The sequence below is a fragment of the Mycteria americana genome, chromosome 5, assembly GCF_035582795.1.
Source record: "Mycteria americana isolate JAX WOST 10 ecotype Jacksonville Zoo and Gardens chromosome 5, USCA_MyAme_1.0, whole genome shotgun sequence".
NCBI lineage: Eukaryota > Metazoa > Chordata > Aves > Ciconiiformes > Ciconiidae > Mycteria > Mycteria americana.
Genome location: NC_134369.1, coordinates 55,242,977 through 55,264,296, shown reverse-complemented (window position 1 = coordinate 55,264,296; position 21,320 = coordinate 55,242,977). Strand labels below are relative to the sequence as shown.

General features: G+C 43.5%; 1 protein-coding gene across 3 annotated transcripts in view; it reads left to right on the top strand.

The window, feature by feature from the left end:
* Window positions 1–9,024, top strand: part of TTC7B (tetratricopeptide repeat domain 7B) — a 148,820-nt gene extending 139,796 nt beyond the window's left edge. For all 3 annotated transcript variants that reach the window (XM_075503433.1, XM_075503432.1, XM_075503431.1), the window contains one exon: window positions 8,030–9,024. In XM_075503433.1, the coding sequence (XP_075359548.1) occupies window positions 8,030–8,251 (222 nt within the window). In that variant the 3' untranslated portion in view covers window positions 8,252–9,024. The remainder of the gene's footprint in view (window positions 1–8,029) is intronic.
* Window positions 9,025–21,320: the final 12,296 nt, after the last annotated feature.

Here is a 21,320-nt window from a genome sequence, read left to right as displayed (position 1 = left end):
GGAGGAGTTAATTAATGATTTCTTGTGCAAAGTCATACTTGCATTAGATGGACATGTTTCAGCACAAATTCATCAGCTAAAAGAAAAATAAGAGAGCATAGTATATAAATAATGTGCTATTTCACTCTACGTAAGTGTAAAATATTGATTATAGAATACATTTAAAATGTGTATTTTTATCACAGAGGATGGGAAATATCAGTTTCAGAATTTTACTTATTTTTCCATATGTCATGACAAATTCATCTCGTTTTGCCTCGCTAACACTTCTTCTGTTTCATTATTATAGCATAACACTGTCAAGTCTCTGGTAAACCTTCAAGTTTGATAGATTTGTTTGAAAATAGCAGCCACCTTAACACATGCAAAATAGGCTGAAAAACCAGCATGTAACAAGGGGCAGTTTTGTGATGCTAAAATTACAGTGCATATGGATTTGTAATGCATACATTGCATATTAAGTTTTGTAACTGTTTATGGTCATAATCCTTGATTTTCAAGGTTTTTTAGATAAGATAGGATGTTTCTGTCATGTCTTTCTGTGTACCACGGCTGAGAGTTGATTCTTTCTTAGGCAGGCTGGGACTTGTTTAAAAAAAATAAAACAGTGAACTGGGAAAATTACTGGGGAGTTGGGTGTAGTGAGTTCTTTAGGCCTTTTATTGTAACTTAAAAAAAAAAAATCATTATTTTCCACATCTGTATATCTCTATCTCTGGTTATATACTTGCAGCTGCTAGCTTATTGGGCTTCAGCAGGTCATCAGCGTACCAGGCAGGTAGTGTTTCCACTGTTCTTCTGTCTCCCTGCTCTCATCATTAAAAGCAAAATCAGTCCATTTTTGATTTTTGTATGCTTATAATGTTTTCTTATAGCTGTTGTTTTTGCAAGGAGACTTTTAGCTCTGAGGGGTATTTTTTTAGCTAAATAAGGTCTGCATCGTACAAATTTAAAGCGCTTTAGCAAACAAGTCATGTAACAGACCTACTAGGAAAAAATTAATGTTAATATCTTATCTGGTAGATCTCAAGTCTCCATAGCTGAGTCTTTTGCAGGTCAACAGGCTGTGTGATTCTTAAACATGGTGAGCGTCTCTGACGCTTTTTTGCATGTTAGGTCGGCCACATTTCTTCTTCTCATACTCTCCATTTCTCCCAGTTTTCAGTTTCCTTCTCTGCGGAGTTACGAGAGAGTTCAGTGCCAAGAGTTCAGCAACCTCTCTGAAGAAGGCAAAAGTGCAAATGGACTCATGGTCAAAGTTCCCATTATATTTTTTCCACTTTGAAATAAATTTCATTGCTTTTGAGAACATCTCCCACCTATATTCTATATTTTTCTTAGAGAAAATGAAATTGTTCCTCTTGCTATCAAATGAATAAAGGTAAAATTCTCAAGTGGTGCTTCTGTTGAGATTGAGAACTATTTATTTTCCAGGAGGGGTGGAGAAGTAGTCAGGCGGTTAAACCTTAAGAAAACCTCCAGCTCTTGAGCGGAAATTTTTAGTCACATGGAAGAAACCACACTGATCTTTGTAGTGTTACTTTTTTACCTGCCCCCCCCCCCCGGTTATTGCAAATCTTGTTTAGCACTTTATGATAAAGTTCCGGTTTGGTGAGACATATGATGGGTGATAATTATGGCTTTAATTTTTAAAAAGTTAGTTCCATGGAAGAAATTTGAATGTTTGCTTCTCATTTGCCTAAAAGCAAATAAAAAAAGTGACCTTACTAGGTTCCTCTAAATGGCTAGTTTTCAAAATCAGAAATTAGTTATTTAAGTAGTTTTCCATTTCTGTCCCATGTTTATTTTTCCTAGATGTGTGTTCTCCATTGACTGTTTGGTTAATCATTATGACAGGTTAATTTGCAAAGAGAGAAAGCCCATTTGCAGGAAAAAAGATACCTTTGCAGTGAAGACTACACTACATGCTTATTTAAGCAGTTATGGCTTTATACAATTGCTTATTGTATCATGTTGTTCAGATTCCGAGTGATGATATTTTATTAATAAAAAATGATGCATTTGCTAACTGAAGGTTTTACTTGGAAACTGTGTAAAGCTGCACTTGGAAATTAGAACTCAGTTGAATGTTTTCCTTTTTAAAAATGCTTACATTTAGCTAATGAAAAATAACCTTAATATGTTAAATTGCAAGGGGAAAAATAACTGTGCCAAAATGTAATTTTGACATGTCCAATATATATCAAAATATCATTCTGGCTTATTGAAGAAGGTGTTAATTGTAGTTATTGGTTTTATTGTGCCATTACCATAGACCAAATTTTAAAGGTATCTTGTTTATCTAGGATAGAGATAGATATGTAATGACATACTGAAAGTTATCTAGGTGGAGTAAGGATTTAGGTCCTGCTGAAGTGAATGCTGATTAAACATCTTGTCTTACATGCATTTGAAAATTCCATTATGCATCTTTCTATGCCCAAAAGACTGTGAATATGGTGTGGGGTTTGTTGTTTGTTTTTTAAAAAAAGGCCTCATGGATTTGAAGATTTTGGAATCCATTAATTTTGTCATACTAGTTTTCTTCTTTCAGAAATAAGCTGGATACCTACCATAATTTTGCTTTTTGACCTTTGTATTCATTAGTTGGACATTTCTCTGCACCTGCTTCTTCAGTGTAACCCAAGGAATCAAGAGAAAGTTGTTCTTACAACAGAAGCATCAAGTAGTAATATTATATAGGCATGAGAATGTTATCACTCTCTTTCCTCTCAATGCAGTTGAGGGAGAACCTGATATTGGAACAGGCGTAGTGGAAGCTCCCTGGGCCCTCTAGACAAGTCTCCTCCTCATAACCACCAGAGCACCCAAGCTCTCTCTGTAGGACTCTGTCTTAACACTGTTTTGCACCCTGCCACTGCAAGTAGAAGGCTGTTCCAAAATCTCTCTGCTCCAATTGCCAGGAATGTTTTCACATTTTTTTGGTAAACTTACTCACAGCCAATTTATACACATGTATTCTTGTGCCAACATTATTCTCTAACTAAAATAGTTTTTCTCTATTCTGTTCTCTCTACTGTTTTTATAGCAAGTAACTTCATCTCCTCTCAGCTTTTGATTTGCTAGGTTAAACAAACCAAGTCTGTTAGTCTCTCCTTGTAAATTAAGGTTTTTATTGATCGTCTCAGTAATCATTTTCTATGCCTGTTGCAGTTTGAATGACCTTTGTTGAATAGGGGAGACTACACAAGGTGCCAGAGGAGGCCCTACTATAGCTGTGTACGGCACAGCTGCTCAAGTCTCTGTTGTCTTTCTCTCTACTGGAAACCTCTCCTGATGTCACTCGAGTTTTCCTCGTTCACGCTGGCACCTTTTCACACTATCATCCTGTGGTTGCCCGATATATCCAAGTCCTTCTCCCAAGCTGCTTGGTTGACAGGCTTCCAGCATGCCACAGAACTTCTGTGTTACTGTTGTGTTATTTTTCGCTTTGTTTTGCTGACTTTTGCCATATTTCTGTTATCCTAGTTCTCATGATCAGCCTGTTGCTTTCTATATTCTATCCTCTTAACTTTTTATTATCTGATTGTATCATCACTCTCATAAGTCTTCTGATATGCCATTAATTAAAACACTAAACATGATTAGTCCCAAGACAGTATCCAAAATACAGAAGATATAATCCCCATTCCTTAACACATGCAAGATAAGTATAAATGAAGGTTACTCAGCCAAATGTTTTGGATGGTACATTAAGATATTTCTGCCCTTTCAGACTCAATAGCTATTTTTCTGGTCTGTATTTGTGTAGGTGCCTAGGAGCTATTGAGTAATAAATAACAAATTACTTCTGTTTTGACAACAGTGCCGAGGGTCTTCAGTCAGGGGTTGGGCCCTCTTTGGCTGAGCATTATAAAAACAATCCCTGGACAGGTGCTTTGGTGAAATACACAAGAATAGCAGGTTTGTATGTGGGGCAATGTAAAATGAAGCGTAAGGGCAATGATCGAGGGAGGAAACACATGTAAAATCATTGACCAACTAGAGGGAGACTTTGTGACTCTGGAGTGGATGAGGAAAGAATCGGCAAGATCTTGAGAATAACCTGCAGCGAAGACGACAGTTGGAAGCACTTTTTTCCCCTTTTTGGGGAGGGTTTTCTTCTGCTGTGATGTGAGGCTTGTGTAGAACCTTGTTTGTAGTGACTACAGTACCTCCCTGTTGCAGGCAGTACACAGTAATACTCTTTTTTTAGAAAGCCAGCCCCTGTAGGCTCTTGAAATTGAAAGTCCCTGTTACTCCCAGCTCTGAGCCCCAACGATGGCCTGGGCACTGTAAAGGACTGTTGACCTTTCCTTGAGCAGAGAGCATCTGAACTCCACAAATCTATGAGTACTGTTGATTATTCAAAGTGACTGGTATAAATGTCAACAAATCGGAGACATGAAGCACTGCTCTCGCTTCTTGTGATGATGGCACAAAAGAGTCTCTTTGTTTCTCCAGACATTCCCTTCACTTTCTGCCTGTGCCATTTCTGATTAGAGTTTTCTCTTGGAGTTTTTTGAGTTAGAAAATCAACCTCTACAATGTAGAACTGGCTAAAAGAAAAATAAGATTTGCTTAGAGAGTTTACAACGTAAAGACGTCCTGAACAGACGGAAGCTGGAAGCCTTAACACACGCAGGGGAGATCAGTGGTTTGCCAAAAAAACCCAAAACCAAAACAACCCAAAACCAAAACAACTCCAAAAGAACCCCAAGATTCTCAGCAAACCAAACGTGGGGAAAAGTAATAAACAAAATCTGTACTGAGCTGCAAAATGAAGAAGCCCACACATATTAGAGGCTTTTATAACTGTGTTAGAAGCAAATGTCATAAATTTATTGGTCTTCCATGGGAAAGAGCTAGTGAAAGAGATGCAATAGCAGGAAGGATCCTGCTTTCTCCTAACAGGATGCCAACAGTTGTCTTAAACACCTCCATCAAGTACTGCAGCATTTTAAAATGTACAAAGAACAAATAGATTGCCTTAGATTTGTGTAATTTCTGAGAAACTTAGTTTTCGTCATCTTTTGTACAATGGGTGTTTTCCTACTAATATTTCTTATTATTTACTCAAATGATTATATAGCCGTTTTTCTAATTGATTCAGGTTCCAAAATATCTATCATACTTAATTTTTTCAAAGTTTATGTGCCTGTTTATAAAGAGGATATAGGGAGAATGCATTCTGTTTAGGTTTTAAACTAACATGCCAAGTCTGAAGGTGCAAGGCATACGTCACTTAGGTACCCCTCTGTGTTTCTGCAGAGTTGATGTGTTGTTCAAGCCCACCTCCCGCCATAAAGCAAGAGACCCAACATTATTCTGCAGATAAATGTTGTCTGTACATCTGCTGCTAAATAGGTAAAGGCCAGAAATGGTAGCTTCGAGATTTTGTTTCCAGTTAGGAAGCACAGGAAAATATGCAGTGAAGGACTAGGATAATTTGTATTGATTTCTGGGAAATCTTAGAGGAGTTTTGTTTTGGGGGGGGGGGGGGTAGGATTTTTTGGGTTTAGTGGTTTGGGTTTTTGGTTTTTTCCTGAAGGGTTTAGTACAGAGAGCAAGCATATGCTGACAGCTGGTAAACTGGAGGTCAGTTTTCTTGGATGGGTGGTGGTGCGAGGTCACTGAAGGATGTTGCTGTGTGGTAGGCATGCCTGCTCCTTCTCCCTGTGGTCTGCAGTGTAATGCTTAATAGAGCAAAGTCAGGCAAGGACCACAAATAATTTGAAATGTTCTGTGCCTCGGAATTTTAATGAAGTCATCCGGGAAGGAGATTTGCAAACTGGACATTCACAATATATGACATCTGACCATCATTCTGAGAGAGTTAATGAATCAGAGGGTATTCTGTCGTCTTTCTCTAGGTCCCTTGTTTGAGCTCAGCCCACAGCTATAGTGACCAAATGTCACTGTCCTTTTGATGCTCTGCATGAAACGAGTCTAATTTTTTCTCCATTGGTTCTTTGGAAGCAAAGCTCATTGCGCCAGTGCTGCTACCCAAGGCAGGAGTCTTCATAGCATCCCAGCCTGAGACACCAGTGAAAGACTGACTTTTGGGAGACTCTCGCTCTTAAAACATGAGGGTACAGGATGCGACCTGATTGCCCACGCAAGAGCAGTTCCTTCGCTAGTGCTAAATAGCTTATATTCTTAGAAAAGTATAACAGCAGGCAACAGCTACTATTTGCTCTAGTTCTATCACCTGGAAAATCTCAGCTACACTTCTTTTCATACAGAAGAGGGCAGATGTCACGTAACGTGTTTCTGTTCCCATCAACAGGCTTATATCTGCAAAATTTCATTGTTTCCTTTGGTCTTGAAAAGAACAGCTTGCATCCTTAGCAAGCGGGGAGAATAGTCTGGCGTATTTGGGGGAAAAAAAAGTATTACCAATATTCAAAGAACTCACATGTTTAATTAGTATAAAATATACACATCTGCACAGAAAAAAATTAATATTTTTGAAAATTAATTAGAGAATCTTGTCTCAAAAATTAAGAACATGTTAATCGTACTAAGGTTAGGTGCATGCAGCCAAGCCATCTTTATATATTCCGCCTCCTTGCTTCATTTTTTGTAGTTTCACATGTGATACCTACCAGTCACTGACAATCACTTTCCTGCAGGGAAAAAACACCGACCCTGAGAGTTATCTGATATTTTGGATTGAAGTACTGTTCACTCACTCTGAAAATGCTGACTCACTTGACAGCTCAAAAAAAATCCAAAACCAGAAGAGCCCTCTAGCACCTTTATGTGAGAACATCTGCTAGGCTGATAGAACTTAGCCTTCATGGCATTTATTTATTTACTTGCCAATACTGTACAGCGCTCTTCACATTGTTCTTCAGAGCATGGTCTGCTCTGTTGGTCTGTAGGATGGAGTTAGTCTGCCCATGCTGAAAGTCAGCCTGGTGGGCAGAATTCCAGAAACATATTGTGGATAATTCGGGGGTTGCATAGAATTGCAGTACTTTCTAATCATCGGCACTTTGGTTGATAAGGATTTGAGGGACAGATGTACAGAGAGAAATAAAAGAAATCGTGGTCCAAGGAGTGGGGGCTGGGAAGGGAGAACTCACAAGGAATCTGTAAGCATATAATCAGGATGCCTCTCTGGAATACAAAGATTTGTGGTCTTGTATGCATTTTGCAATACAGAATCGTAAAAACGCATAACATCGTTAGGATTATTATAATCCCAGAATAAAGCTCTGTTACTGGGTCATTCCACAACTTTTGTGGCACCGTAACATAGCTGAATGTGATGGATGGAGATTTCCACTGCCTCATTCAGCTTATATCCTAGTGGGTTTGGACATCCTCTTGGGTCGTGTGGTGTTGAGTTGGATCCCATCCTGCAGAGGAAGATGAAGAATCTCCTGCAGAGGAAGATGAAGAATCTGTGTCTAGGAAGTTCCTGAGGAAGTTATCTGCCTGCTGGACCTTTATACACTACTGGTGTCACTACTTTATACACTACTGGTATCAGTCCCAGCACACTTCCCGTTCCACAGGTTGAATCGGGTACCGTGGCTGTTGCCCATTGGGCTGAACTCAGTTCTGTTTCTGCCATCCCTGAGAGCCAGTGGTGCCGTGTGTATGATCTCAGATGTTATAAGACGTGAGCTGGGTGCTGAGATGCGCAGGCAGGATACAAACACTTCAGGGCACACACCTTAGTAGGACTTTAGACCCGGGAGCTTGCCACAAAAGCTCAGGTACTTGCTGATTTTTGGTGGTTAGGTGGAGTTTTTGTTGTTCAACTCGGTTTTTGCATTTCAGTGTCTTTGATTCTTGTCTAAAGCTACTTCACTCGTTGGTGTGGAGTAGCCTGCTCCAGTCCTGCTTCAGGTCATTTCTTTTCTTTAAAAAAAGAAAAAAAAAAAATTATTATATAGCCTATAACACTTTGAACCTAAGAGCTACCTGTGCTTATTTCACTGTTGCCACGTATCATTTGAGCTTCAGAAAAGTCCTACTGGCCAATGTCAACCATTTTTCCTTTGTTTTCTTGCAGGCTCTGATGCTTCACCAGCTCGGGCGCTACAGCTTGGCGGAGAAGATTCTCAGAGATGCCGTCCAGGTGAACTCCACGGCCCATGAGGTCTGGAACGGCCTGGGAGAGGTGCTGCAGGCTCAAGGCAATGATGATGCCGCGACCGAATGCTTCCTAACAGCACTGGAGCTTGAAGCTAGCAGTCCCGTGGTCCCTTTTACCATCATTCCCAGAGTCCTTTGAGAGGGCATCTTGATCAACCGATTTTGATCTGACTTCTGGGTGAGGAAGCCCAGTGTATCGGGCTGCCTGGTAACTGGTTAGTTTGAAAAACTTTAGAGCTACAGGTAACAAACTGCAGTCTTTTGCGGGAAAGTGGCCAAAACAGTGACGTGATGCAATATATTAATGTTAGACTGAGAGGACAACATGGGTAGCCAGAACCAAATCACTCATATCGCCTACATTTTTGCCCTGGTAGTTTTAAAACATCGTTATATTGTTCATGGATGATGTGCCATATTTTGTTAGTGATACTTGAGTGTTACATAAAATTATAATGGAATCAACTACCAAATGTAGAATAAGTTAAAATTCAGCGGCAGAGCAGACTATTTTTAACAAGGCTGTTAATAAAACTGTTCTCTTCCTGCCTCTCAACCTCTTTTGGCCCAAAGTCAAAATGTGAATTTTCTGTTTCCATCTCTATTTTAGTCCAGGCCAGAAAATCAGTTGAGTTCTTGGTTTTAGTTGTTAATAACTGTGATGTGTGGCTAACTGTTATCTCTATTTACAGCAAAGGCTGAGTACAAGAATATTTATATTTTACCAATGTATGCCTGTTACAAAAAATATATTAGTTATTTAAGTTTAACTTTTTTATGTGAATTCAGAGTTTATTTATCAATGGAAATATGTAAAAAGAAGCCTCAAATGGAATATTTACCGACATTCCTTATACATGACCCACACTTGGCTAAATGGGAAGATTATGTTAATAATAAAATGATTTTTAAATGGAACCTTTCCTGTGTCCTGGTTAAGAAACCAGAGGGAAATAGATGGCTTGTGAACACATTTTTATGATGTGGGGCCTGTGGCTGGCTGGCCTCGAAGATGAACGACACCAAAATTAAATGCCCTGAGGCCAGTCTAGAGAAAAGAAGCTGCTATACTCTTTGCCAATGGTATTGTTATCTTAGATTTCAGGTTTCCTTAAATCTTCACTTCTCTTTTATTCCTTTTACTCCAGCTCTTGATGAAGTTAGATCACTCTGCCTCTACATAATACATGGACATTTGTGTATACCTTGGTAATTCTTGGGAAGAGCATGTTAAATATTTACACGCTATTCTTCAGTTTTCTTTATGTGTCTTCGTAGTTCTTTCCCAAGATCTCCTGCACTTTGCGTCCCTTGAAGGAAAAGCTGGCTGGTAACATATTACTGCCATATCAGTAGTAATAGGGCCAAATGTTTAGCAGACAAATACTTGCCAGAGTTTCTCTAGGATGGTATTTGCCTGATTTGTCGCAAGAAGCGGTTTTAAAGTGCTTAGCAGAAGATAGCAGATGATTCAGAAAAATAATGGCAAATGTTTTTTCTTTGTCGCTCACCAGAGAGCTTACTCACCTCAAATGCACAGAGGATCCTCGCTGCAACACAGGCTCTGCATGCTCCAGTGAGAATCTCCAAATGGCAGAAGATTTAAACTTGGGGGAGCTCTTCATTTTTGCCCCCCCCCCTCTTTTAGGCTGAGGCTGCTTTCAAATTGTATCTGCTTAGTGCTTAGACCTATGTTCTCTGTAAAATGGACCAAAAGGCTGTAACAGGTAGTGTCTTCAAATCTATTTATCTTTTTTTTATCTGTTTATCTATTTCAAATCTTGCTCACTGCGAAAACATCAGTTTTCCTTCCCCTGTTCAAGTGCCTGTTTTGCATGTTTTCTTCCTACTGTCCTTGGCTTTTTTTTTTTTTCCCCCTCTTTTCTGTTTACCAACTGTTCTCTCTTTGCCAGTCCCAGCTCCTAATACATGCCCTGGCCCTGCTGTCTTTTAGCACCCACTATATGGTACCTGGTATACCAAAAGATACTGCAAAACCTTTATTTGTTTATTCCTTTATCAGTTCTTCCTGAGCCTTTCTGCTATCACAGTTCAGTTACTTAAATTTGTAATACCTTTCACAGACATGCTCCTTCACAATATTTATTCACCTTTTATTGTAATACCAAAGCTTTTCTAAGAAGGCAGTTTGCACTTCTTAGATCTGAGACTGGTGGTCTTTCTCAAGAGAGCTTCAGATGAAAGTGGAGAATAGGAGAATTCTGTAATAGCAGAATTTATCTTTGATTCTTCTCATTTAAAGTCCTGGCCTCTTTTGATAAACTCCCAAAGTGGAAAGGTTAGCAGTCTAATTGTGTCATGTCTTTTATTAGTGGAGAAGTTGCCACCGCTGTTGTGTATATCAGGTGAACCTGAAGATCTGTTTCATTTTTCTTACACTGGAATCAGTTTCATTGTAAATCCACAAGCTTCTACCTCTTGGGAATAGCCTTAGCAACCTATTTTTAAAAATGGATTATCACTGTAAGACTGTACATTCAGGAATTTTCAGGCAGAAGTGGAAATCCTTGCAGCATATGAATTAAACAGCAACACTTGTTTAAACATAGTTTTCAACTTAAAAAAAAAAGTTACTAGGTTTTACAGCTGTATTTTTTTTTTTTAAATCGAGTAAGAAGGCTAAGAATATATCTATTTTAGTTGAAATACAGAAGGACCTGCCTTTTGCAATCCGCTCTCAGGCCGCTCTGGTATCTCGGTCACAGGAGCGAAGGAAGCAGTGCAGTGTGAAGAGCCAGGCTGGGCAGTATTCCCCTTGGTGCCGGGGGGCCAGTGTCACCTGCATGAGGGTTGCTCCTGGACTTTGTGGCTGACCAAATCTCTATGTGGATAGACAGATCTATGTGTGCTCTTGCTCCCCCAGCCTGTGTCAGAAATAATAGCTGTTCAGATGAATGGTGAGAGAAATCAGGGGCTGATCCAGCTGAAAACTAAGCCAACCCCTTGCTCCCTTGCCCCAGGATTTTACTAGCTTTGGGTAGAAGCCTAGTAAAGGCTTCAGGTAGTTCTTCCCTCTGATTTACTGCACGACTCGTAACAGTAACATGCAGAAGAGAAGACAGGACTTCCCCTCCGCACAGCAGCCCGTACTTGCAGCAGTTTAAGATGGTTATTAAATTGCATTGTCAAGCACTCTTAACTGTATCACTACAGCGACACGTTGCACAAGCTTGAGATCTCCAGCCTTTCAACAGGGATCAAATACACTTCTCTCATCCATAAGACTGGAACAGCAGGTTTCAGAGGAGACCTCCCTTACTCTGCAGTGCGCTTGCGCTACGCAAAACAATTAACATTTGGTGTAGTAAGCACGTGCCGGAGTGTAACAACAATCTCTGTTGCACATGATAAAAGGTCTGACTCCCCAGTGCTTACAATAAGAAAACTTACCTTTCAAGTAATCGGTTAAAGTTCATCTCTGATTTTGGTGCAGGTAACCATTTTTACTCCATGAATTATTTAATTTCTTTTTTTGCTTTCATGATTGATAGAGAATCACAGGAACAAGAGAACCAGTCCAAGCAGAACTAATCCACCTGTATCTTTGAAAACGTTTGTCATTAATTATATGCATTTTAAACACCAAAGGCTATTTTTAAAAATGCTATAATTTTCCTTGAAAATCTGTTTTTTCCTGAGTAGACTGTTCTACTCTGCAATGATAGTATAAGCCTGGGTATATCGGAGTTCCAGATTTACCTTGCTAATTCTTTGTTTGTTCAGTTGTCAGTTAAAATGACATTTTTCTTAACCGTCAGTCTGGCAATCATCCTCTCTCTCCTCTAGCATCAAGTTAAAAACCTTGTATGCTAAAATATGCTTTCAGCAAGTACAATTCTCCAGCATTTCATCTATTTAACCTCATCATCTCCAAACTACCTTCTCTGATCCCACCGGCGGGCTATGCTGGAATGTGTTGCACTTCCACATGTATCTATATTATCACAAAAAACTAGCTGGTAAGAATCCTACTCATGGACAATAGGGAAGACAGTGAATATTCAGCTTTCGGCTCGCGTGGTTGTCGCTGCTGATTATGTGAAACCTGATGGGAGTCTCAGACTTGCAAAGCCAGCAAGTGGGCTTGAGGAGATGGGACGGTGAAGTTAAACCTAAAGAGAATCAGAAAGAAATGCAACCCCAAACTTTTTTGGGAAGAAGAGTGCATGTGGGGTGGGTGTTGGTCAGACTTTGTTCTTCCCTGTTTAGGCATGTGTGGTCCTGATATGCTGGTTTGCCAGCACCTTGGTCACCTGGCCCTTCTAGTTTCCAGTTTAAAGCACCTTTGTAGCCCAAGTGCCTAGTCTCCCTAATTATTATTTCAAAGAGAGAAAACTGTACCTTTTAATTTCTAAATCCTTTGAAAAGATGTAACCACTTCTGCCCGGCTCCTGTTACGTACCCAGTCATGGGACAGACGAGCACTAGACACCACTGTACTGTCATTTTTGCCCGGACATTTTCAGAGTACAACAGCTGGCAGATGTGATCTTTTGGATGCAGTCCGTAAGGCACGGCAGGAGCACACAGCAAAGCTCCCGAAGGTAGGAGGGAGAGTGCTTTTGCCTTTCCAAATATGCCTTCACTTAGCAAACGTATTTGGAGGGACTGAGTGTAAAAACCTATTTTGGACATTAACGGGTTGATGAAATGTGTCATTGTTGTGCTGAATTCTTTTCCTTTGTCTCCTTACATGAGGCGGGCACCTCTGTAGGAGAGATTACCCTTGTCTGCTTCATCCAGCTATAAATCTCTACAGCCTGCTCCCCCCATCCGCACTGGAGTAGCATGACTAGCTCTGGGCTCCCTCTCTGCCTCTAAAATTGCCTCCCCAAGAAAGCGGCACTCTTCAGTATGAAATTACTGAAGGCACCCTGTGTATCTGGCTTGAAAAGGATAATCAGTAGACGTAAGACATAATAAGGTAATGATAATATTTGGTGGTTATTACCACAGTGAGGTGGCTTTAAAAAGGTGTGGAGTCAGTGCTTTTCTGTCTGTTTCTATAGCTGAGCCCCCCTCCTCTGCGAGGACGGTGAGGCTGGGGCTCCCTCCAGTAGGTACAGCCGAGGATCGAACATCTGATCAGCATGTGTGCCTTGAGCTTGCCACCAAAGAGAAAAATGGACATGCCTACTATTTTTTTAAGTGTGATTTTTTTCTACATGCATGCACATGCTCACAGGTTGCAGAAAGCCAGGTTACAGGTGCATTTTACACTTATGGCAGAAAGTTTTGAGAGGACTCGGAAGTTCCTCTGTGAGTTCACTTCAGCTCCTATAAAGCTGTCTCCTCTATAAACAGGCTTTGCTTTTCCAATAGAAAGTTGGCGGTGCCAGAAAAGGAAATTCTGACCCCAATTTTCACTTCCAACGCGTGTCAGATGTGTATCAAATAATGAGCCTGAGACATTATTATTAGTGCAGGTTTTCCGGGATTGTTGTGTTCCAAACAGCACCGACTACTAATGTAGGACTGGAGGGGGCAACAGAGGCCATAAAACATAACAAGTTGCTTCCCTTTCGACTGCCTTGCAAAAACAGCTCTTTATCTGGAGTAAAACAGCAATCTTCTAACGAAACAATTTTTTTTTTTTTAAGGGTCCCTTCTAGAAGGGTGGTTTTTTTCTTTCTTGTTTTTAATCTTGCAAGCCAGTGTTCAGGGTAACAAACTCCCGGGTGCTGGAACAGGAACCCTGCAACCTGCAGGGCAGGTTCTATGAGCAAGGCACCTAGTGACGGCCTTCGCTGACGCAGGGCCTACACGCTCTTAGGCTAAAATCATTTCTTCCCACATGTGTGCTTCAGGAATAAGTCCCGCTTGCTTGATGATCCCGTTGCCCTGCTTCTGTGGTGCTTCCCCACGCTGGTGGCCAGCCGGCAGGAAGCCAGGTTTCTAGAGCAGGTGCTCCTGCCCACCGCCCCTGCCTCCCCGGACAGGAGTTGCATGGGGTGGCAGCACCGCGTGAAGCAGTAAATCACAACACACCTGTCTGCGAACAATTGCTTCATGATGTGTGCTGAGTCAGCCAGAATTGGTGTCTCAGAGATTAAAAATAAAAAAGGGAGTAGGCACAAGCTCCTCTGGCTTACGAAAAGCCCCGAAGAGGGCCCACCAGCAGATGCAAACAAACCTTTGTGCAGTTTCCATCTTCTACTGTCAGAGAACTCTGGCATGCTCTTCATCGTCTGGTTTGGGTTAGAGGCTTCACCTGAAGGATCATGTACTGCAAGGCTGAGCTTCAGCAACAGAAAGGGTTAACCAAAACATGTCTTGGATGCCAGGTTATGGTGCAACCTCATCTTATGCCTAACCCAAACCAACTGCGGCTGCTGTTGAACAGGAGACCTTGTCCCTACATTTGCTTTGCTCCTGTTGTCTTACATCTGGTGAATGTGAGGCTACAGGGTGAGTCCGACCAGCTCACCGTGCTCGTGGCTTTTACTTTTGGGTTGTTTTTTTACTGCAGAGGGGGCAGTGGAAGTGGGGAGGCGATGTGAGCCCCTTTCAGAAATAGCCAGCAATTAGGTAGGTTGGATTATGCCTATTGAGAACCTGCACTGTTGTTTCCCTCGCTGTGTCCACCAAAACAAAGGCTGAAGTAGGGTGGCAGAGCGCAAATTAGTTGGTCTGGCAGTTCCCAGCTGGGTCTCACCCACATGTACGCACAAGGTAGTTTTCCTGTCCTGGCTGCAGAGCACCACACTTGCCCTAAGAAACACAACAGGAAAGAGCATGGTGGGTTTCTGTTCCCAGCTGAGGTGCCTTTGCTGTGAATAGTAGCCTGAGTTATTATGCTACTGATGTCGCTTCTTACATTGTAGTTTGAAAAATAGAGGCTGGGTGATAATAGAGATGCTCAGGAAAGTTAAAATGCATTCATTACAACTGTGATGCTGATAATCTGTAAGATAAAAATATACTACATGCTTATGTGGATGTTCTTGTTCAGAAATAATGTGGACTTTGCTCACTGTAGCTTACAAATGCACCACAAGAATTCCTGAATTGGTGTCTAACAGTAGCCTAGACCCATAGCTCCCAGCCTTGTTAGAAATGCTGGAGGAAAGGAGGCACAGATCACATAGGTCACAACCGAGAAGCCTCAAAATGACTCTCATGGCCAACGTACCTCAGCGCGTATCAGCCTCACCCTGTGATTCTTATCTCGGACCTTGATTCCCTGTCTGTAGAGAATTTGAATAGGATGTGATGCTATTGCACAACTATTTCCCTTCCTGGCCCCCAAATGGACTTAATTTGTGATTCTTGGCCATTATCACCACCAAATATCCAGTGCTGCATATTGTGGGGTTGCAGTTTTTTAATCATTCTCTCGCTGTAGGCCCAAATTAGGCCAATAGTAACACAGGGCTCTGGCACAGGACGGACTGACCATCCCAGCAGTCTGGCCGTGCTCGTGAGATAGCTCTGTCAGCATCCAGCCTTCGCAGACATTTCTAATAGGATTTTCACTGGGTGTGGTATACTGCAGCATTCGGGATGCAGTCTTAGCTACGTTTAGAGAGCAAGGCCACCCGTGGATCTTACTCTCCTTTGAAAGAGAAGGGACCTGTGCCAAGCCTTGCCTACACCAGACGTGTTCTCCAGGTGATAATCCTGGTGCACAACAAGGCCGCACTGTTGTAACACCCAGAGATCTAACAGCAACAAGACGGCCTTGTGGTGTGGCTATACAAACACACGGCAAGCAAGGGCTTTGCCCAAACAGCCTCACTCTGTCTGGGAAATGAGGCACTGGATGTACTTACCCACCCAGCAGCTAAATGCCTAAAAGGCTCTAGCCGAAGGTGAGAAAATAATACATTTTCAGAAGTATTCAGTGTCAGCTCAAGTCTGTTCCCACTAATTTAGCGGGGACAGGCATAAGACAGCTAACGAGGGCTCCTGAGGACTGGCCCATGCTCTAGGAAAGCTGGACTTTCCACCATCTTGGAGGAAGCGTGCGTTAGCTTTTTTGCAAGCAGTTCAAAAGCGGACGTAGATTCTGCCTCCTTTTTATTCTGCCCCCCACTACGCAGATATCAATGCTCTTCTCATGTTCTGATGCTTCAGCCTCCTTTCTGTGCAAAGGGCAACGCGGATCCGTGACAAGCGCTGCCTCCGTCCTGCTCTCTGTCCTCGATTTCCTGTTTCACTGGGAGATGCCGAACAATACGCTCCGACGGCTTTTGTGTCCTGATTCCTAGAAGAAAGCATCCTCCAGAGAGCAGCTCGCTCGGCCTGAGACACTCCGGCACAGCGGCAGCTGCAGCCTACGTGAAGTGGGGGTGGTGTAAATAGCTTGCGAGAAGAGAGGCAGGAAAAATTACATGGTACGGCGCTATGGCCAGAGCTGCAGCATTCAGGTTCAGCTTGGTTCTGCAATAAGCTTTGTTTTTAGCCAGCATCAGAGTTATATTGGGCGGTCCTAAAATTGCCAGTTTTCCTCATTTGGTAAAATTCAGGTTTTTTGAATCTTCTGCAGAAATTTTACTGTGATATCAGTCGACTGTGAGTTTTAGAGCTTTATCTTAGTCACTGATGTACAAAAAAGAAAAGAGCGTATGTATTCCACAAGTCAGGGACTCTGCTCTTGCCAGGCTTCACTCTCTGGGCTGCTGGCGAGGGACTTGCTCTCTACACTGTCTAGCCTTTGTGAACCCTGTCCTCCTCCTTGCAGGACAGTTAGCTTCAAAAGGGGGGTGCTTTCTCCTAAATTTCCCTCCTTACCCTGCTGATTGACTGCCTTCCCCCATGCTGTGGGAGCTGTGGGTCCAAACGCTCCCAGCCTGGCAGGCCACCACTGGTAGCCACAGCTGGTGACGACGTGTGACCGTCACTGCTCTGTACACATGACCGTGTCAGATAGATGCACAGCGTTCATACTGAAAACTCATGCTGAGGCCATCCCTTAGCAACAAAGCTCTTACAGTCCTCTTACCGGTCTGATGGCTGAAGACTGGACACCTTCTCTACCACCAGAGCTGCAAAGTGGTGCGTAGCAAAGCTGTCCCACATGGTGAGCCTGCAGTGAGGCGCTGCACCAGGAATACTGGTTAATGTGAGCTGACCCTGCTGTTGTGAAAGACTTTTCTGGGTGTCAGTCTATACATACACTTATCCTTAAATGATGTTCTACAAGACACATCGATGTCCTTCTTGGTTGGCACGGCTTGGCTGCTGGCTGAGCCCTGCCTTGGAAAAGCAAGCCCGGTAATCTTGAAAAGCACAATTACTAGTCAGCATCCTAAAGAAACCAGTGTGACACAGTGAAGCCCTGCGGCCTCCTAGACCTGAGGAATAAAATACCCATGAATGAATGTAACCTCAGGGAGGAATAAACAGCTCAGCTTTTGCCCAGGTCTTAGCTGAAAGCCCCAGCGACACTGGCACACTGGGTGAAGACCATGTTATGATGGTTCCAGTAACTGTCTTCTGATAGTTTCTGATGTGCTCAAGTCTGGAGCATCCTGAAAGAGCAAACACCACAATGAATCCAGTTATTATCCTCCAGAAAGACTGAGAAAGTCTTCACCCATGTGATGCCACCAGCATCTGGATTTATGTATTGACTACATGCTCCAGGTTCCTTAGTGCCATTTATTCCAACACCACAGGCCTCCAGCACTTGGAAAAGGCGAAATTACTAGCCAGGAAGCCTGAGTAAATAAAAAAAAACCCCCACAAATATGGTGCTTCAACTATATCAACTATTTCTTGCACATGCACAAACTCCCGTTTCACTGCTGTTTGTTAGCAGAGCACTCGGGCCTTTACATGCTAGGTATTCATTGGTTTCTCAGCTCTAACTAGAAGCTTTATAGGATAAGATGGAAGACACTGACAACCACCTTTGACCACCTTTGTATGTCCACGGACAACTACCTGAGGGAGCTAATGCACAGTAACCAGGCTAACATCCCCGTGCGCTCGCTGCAGCGTGCTGGCCGTGGGAAGAGGTGTACTGGCAATCACTGAGCAAGGAACGTGCAAGAAGCGTATTAAGCCACCTTCTAGAAGAAAAGCTTAAATTTCATTAGCCCCGTAGGGTACAAGTGTGCCACACTTGGTGGACTGTAAATTCACCATCTAGCTTGCTAGTGAAAGTCTCCCAGCGCAGAGCTCAGAGTAATCAGCCCTCCTAATAAATGGAGTGAGGTTGAAGAGGCCTGCAAGGGAGCTGCCCCACTTGCACGGAGTGTGCCGAGGTGCGTTACCGGGAGCTGCCCAGTATTTCAAGCAGTATGCCGAGCGGCAGATGCCTTCTGCAATGGCTGACATTAAAGGAGGCTCTGAATATGCATGCTGCCCTCTCTGCTGACAGCTGAGTCTCTGATGTAGTGAAATGCAGAACATCTGCCAAAGGAGCAAGCCTTCCTGAATAAATTAGCATCCACCCGGGATATGAGCTTGGACCCCTCACCGGCTGAGACCAGCTAAGAGACCAGCAAGGGGACGCGGGGGCATCCATGCCTCGCTTCGCAAGTCTACAGGAGGCTGGTGAAAGTCAAAACCATCTTGCATGCAGCAAGCGTGCAGGGGAGCCCCATGGGCCTTGCTCGTGTTCGGGTCCGTTGAGGCAGCCTGTGACTTGTTCACGGCAATTCCCAGGTGACCACAGGAAGTAAAAGACCCCCCGCAGGTGGGTGGAAGGAAGGAAGGAAGGAAGGAAGGAAGGAAGGAAGGAAGAAAGGAAGGAAGGAAGGAAGGAAGGAAAAGCTGTGTAGTGGTTTCCATCAACCTAAGCTGGAAAATATAATTCCTCCTGCACATCATCAAAAACCCACAGGTAATAGCAGGCACGCTGCTGGAAGCACAACCCAGCCTCTCCGCATGCCATCGCTTGCTGATGCCGCACTCCTCTGCATCGCTGGAGGACGGGAATAACAGAGAAACAAACTCCCCCATACCCAAGGCCTGCACCGAGGAGCTGAGCAATTCCTCCTTGGCCCCGCAGGTGATCAACAGAAGCCCTGATGCACGGACTTAAGGCATTTCAAGAGGGTGCAGGCAGGATCAGTAGAGACATACCTGCCTCTTTTTCAGCCTGTCCTCCCCTGAAGTTGGAAATCTGATGCTGAAAGAGACCTCGGGATATCGCATCCCTTTTGTCCATTGTGGGGCAGCACTACCTTTTCCTTGCTGAAGCGATGCAGCGGGGTCCTCTGAGCAACAGGCTATGCAGGTCTTCCAAGGAAACAGGTCGTTCCCGGAGGTTTGCATCTTCCTTCGCAGAATTTATTGTCCAGGCTACGGCTCAGGTCGCAGCCCTGGCCGGGCAGCTGCCTTCGTTGGCTTGGTGGGAACGCTCGCTACCGGGGAGAGGAGGAAACTCACTGAATTTTAATGACATTTTGGCGGCCGGTGCCAAGGCCAGGAAAATACTTGTTTACATGATTAGAAACAAGATGTGTTACATACACATAGTCTCGTCAACAATTAGTGCCTGAGCATATCAGACAATAACCTTCTGGCTGAATACAACACAAATCCCTTGGCTATGACCTTCTGGCGTGACTTTACCTCCAGGACCCTGACGTTCCCAGAGCTCACACAAGGGAATGGCACCTCGGCCGGATTCCTGGTTTGACCAAGAAAAAGAAAATATACTGGGGAGCTAGCAAGCCCTTAGCAGTAAATACAGCTAGAAGAAAGAGGGAGCCTACGTGCATCAGGCATAGCTGCATTTGGTGAGGGACAGTTTCAGCTCTCCATCAGGAACAACTAAATGGGAGTCAGTGAGCCACAGTGGTTCAGAGGAAAACAAAATCGAGTTCTTTGTGTCTGGGCAATCAGGCGCAGAGGAGAGACCCGAGGCAGCCACGGGCTGGGGTTAAAGCACTGTTCCCCTTCCCGGGGGGGCTGGACCTCAAGCAGAGGTGGGAGCTCAGCGAAAGCCTCAGGATGGCTCTTTGCAGAGCTCGGACTGCAGCTCGCCAGTGGGTCAGGCCAGAGAACGGAGCAGCGCTTAACGGGGTTGGGAAGGGAGCTGGTCTTGGGCAATGTTTTCACCTGGCCTGCCTGCAACATGGGCAAACCCTCAGCGACAAGGCTCCTGCTCCCAAATCCCCACCAGATCTATGGGGATCTTTGCAAATGATAGAGTGCAACCTCCCTCTTATGGAAGGGTTTGGAAATGCAAAGCACCTTTACAACTGCATCCCAATTCATTCATTGCTGAGCAGTCACACAAGCTATGACCCCAGCCACAGAACCACGCGTGTGTTGGGTCTCTGTCCCTCTCTCCCCCCTCTCTGTGTGTCTCTCTCTAACACTAGAGAGGCAAGTCCTTCAGCTTTTACTTGAAAAATCTTTAATGCAACTGTCTAAAACCAGCCTCCCTTAACGACACTGCCTATTTAGGTATCTTTTGCAGTTCATCATCTGTCACAAGAAATGCAGCACATTTGGTTTTTTATACTGCAAGAACTGGCAACACCCTCTGCTTCCTAAATCTTCCAAAATAAGTTGCATGCATCTCCAGATAACTTGCAGACAAGCTAAAAATAAGAAAAGCCAACCTCTGAATTTAATTTTTTTGCTTTTCATTTTTTTTCTTGGATGTGCTCCCTGTGTTGAACAGTTGCACTTCCCGTTAGGGCAGGCACTAGACAATAGTTTTCCAAGAGCCTGGAAATGAGAGAAACCCACAAAACAATTCCACATCCAGCAGCACAGAGCTGCTGGCACTCACTGAAAGGTCTGCCCTGGAAGTGGCCTGGGTTGTCTCTCTCCTGTCTGCCTTCTTTATACTGATATTTCTCTTCCAAAAAATCTTCCCAGGCTGTCTGCTTTTATCTGCTCCTGCTACTTGCTGAGCCTCCCTGGTTTTCTCAGGCTCCACATCCCTCAGTGCCTTGCTCCCACTCACTGCTGAGATTAATGCTGTGTAATATTCCAGAGCTATCACATTCTGTTACTTGGAGCTCATCTCGTTCTTTCTCAAAATCAAATTTAAATTAAAAAACCACACAATTGAAAGCCTGTATCTCTAAGTGGATACACAGATCTAGGAGCAAGTAGTGGTTGGGAGGGTTGTGAAGGGGAGGCCACGTCAGACAAAATGAGTAGTCTTTTTGATGTGAAGATGGTTCTCTACTTTATTTAGGTGTAGGCATGCAACTTGTATGAGCCAACACTCCCTAGCACGCAGTGAAAAGCCTGCCTAATTTGGAGCACCCGGG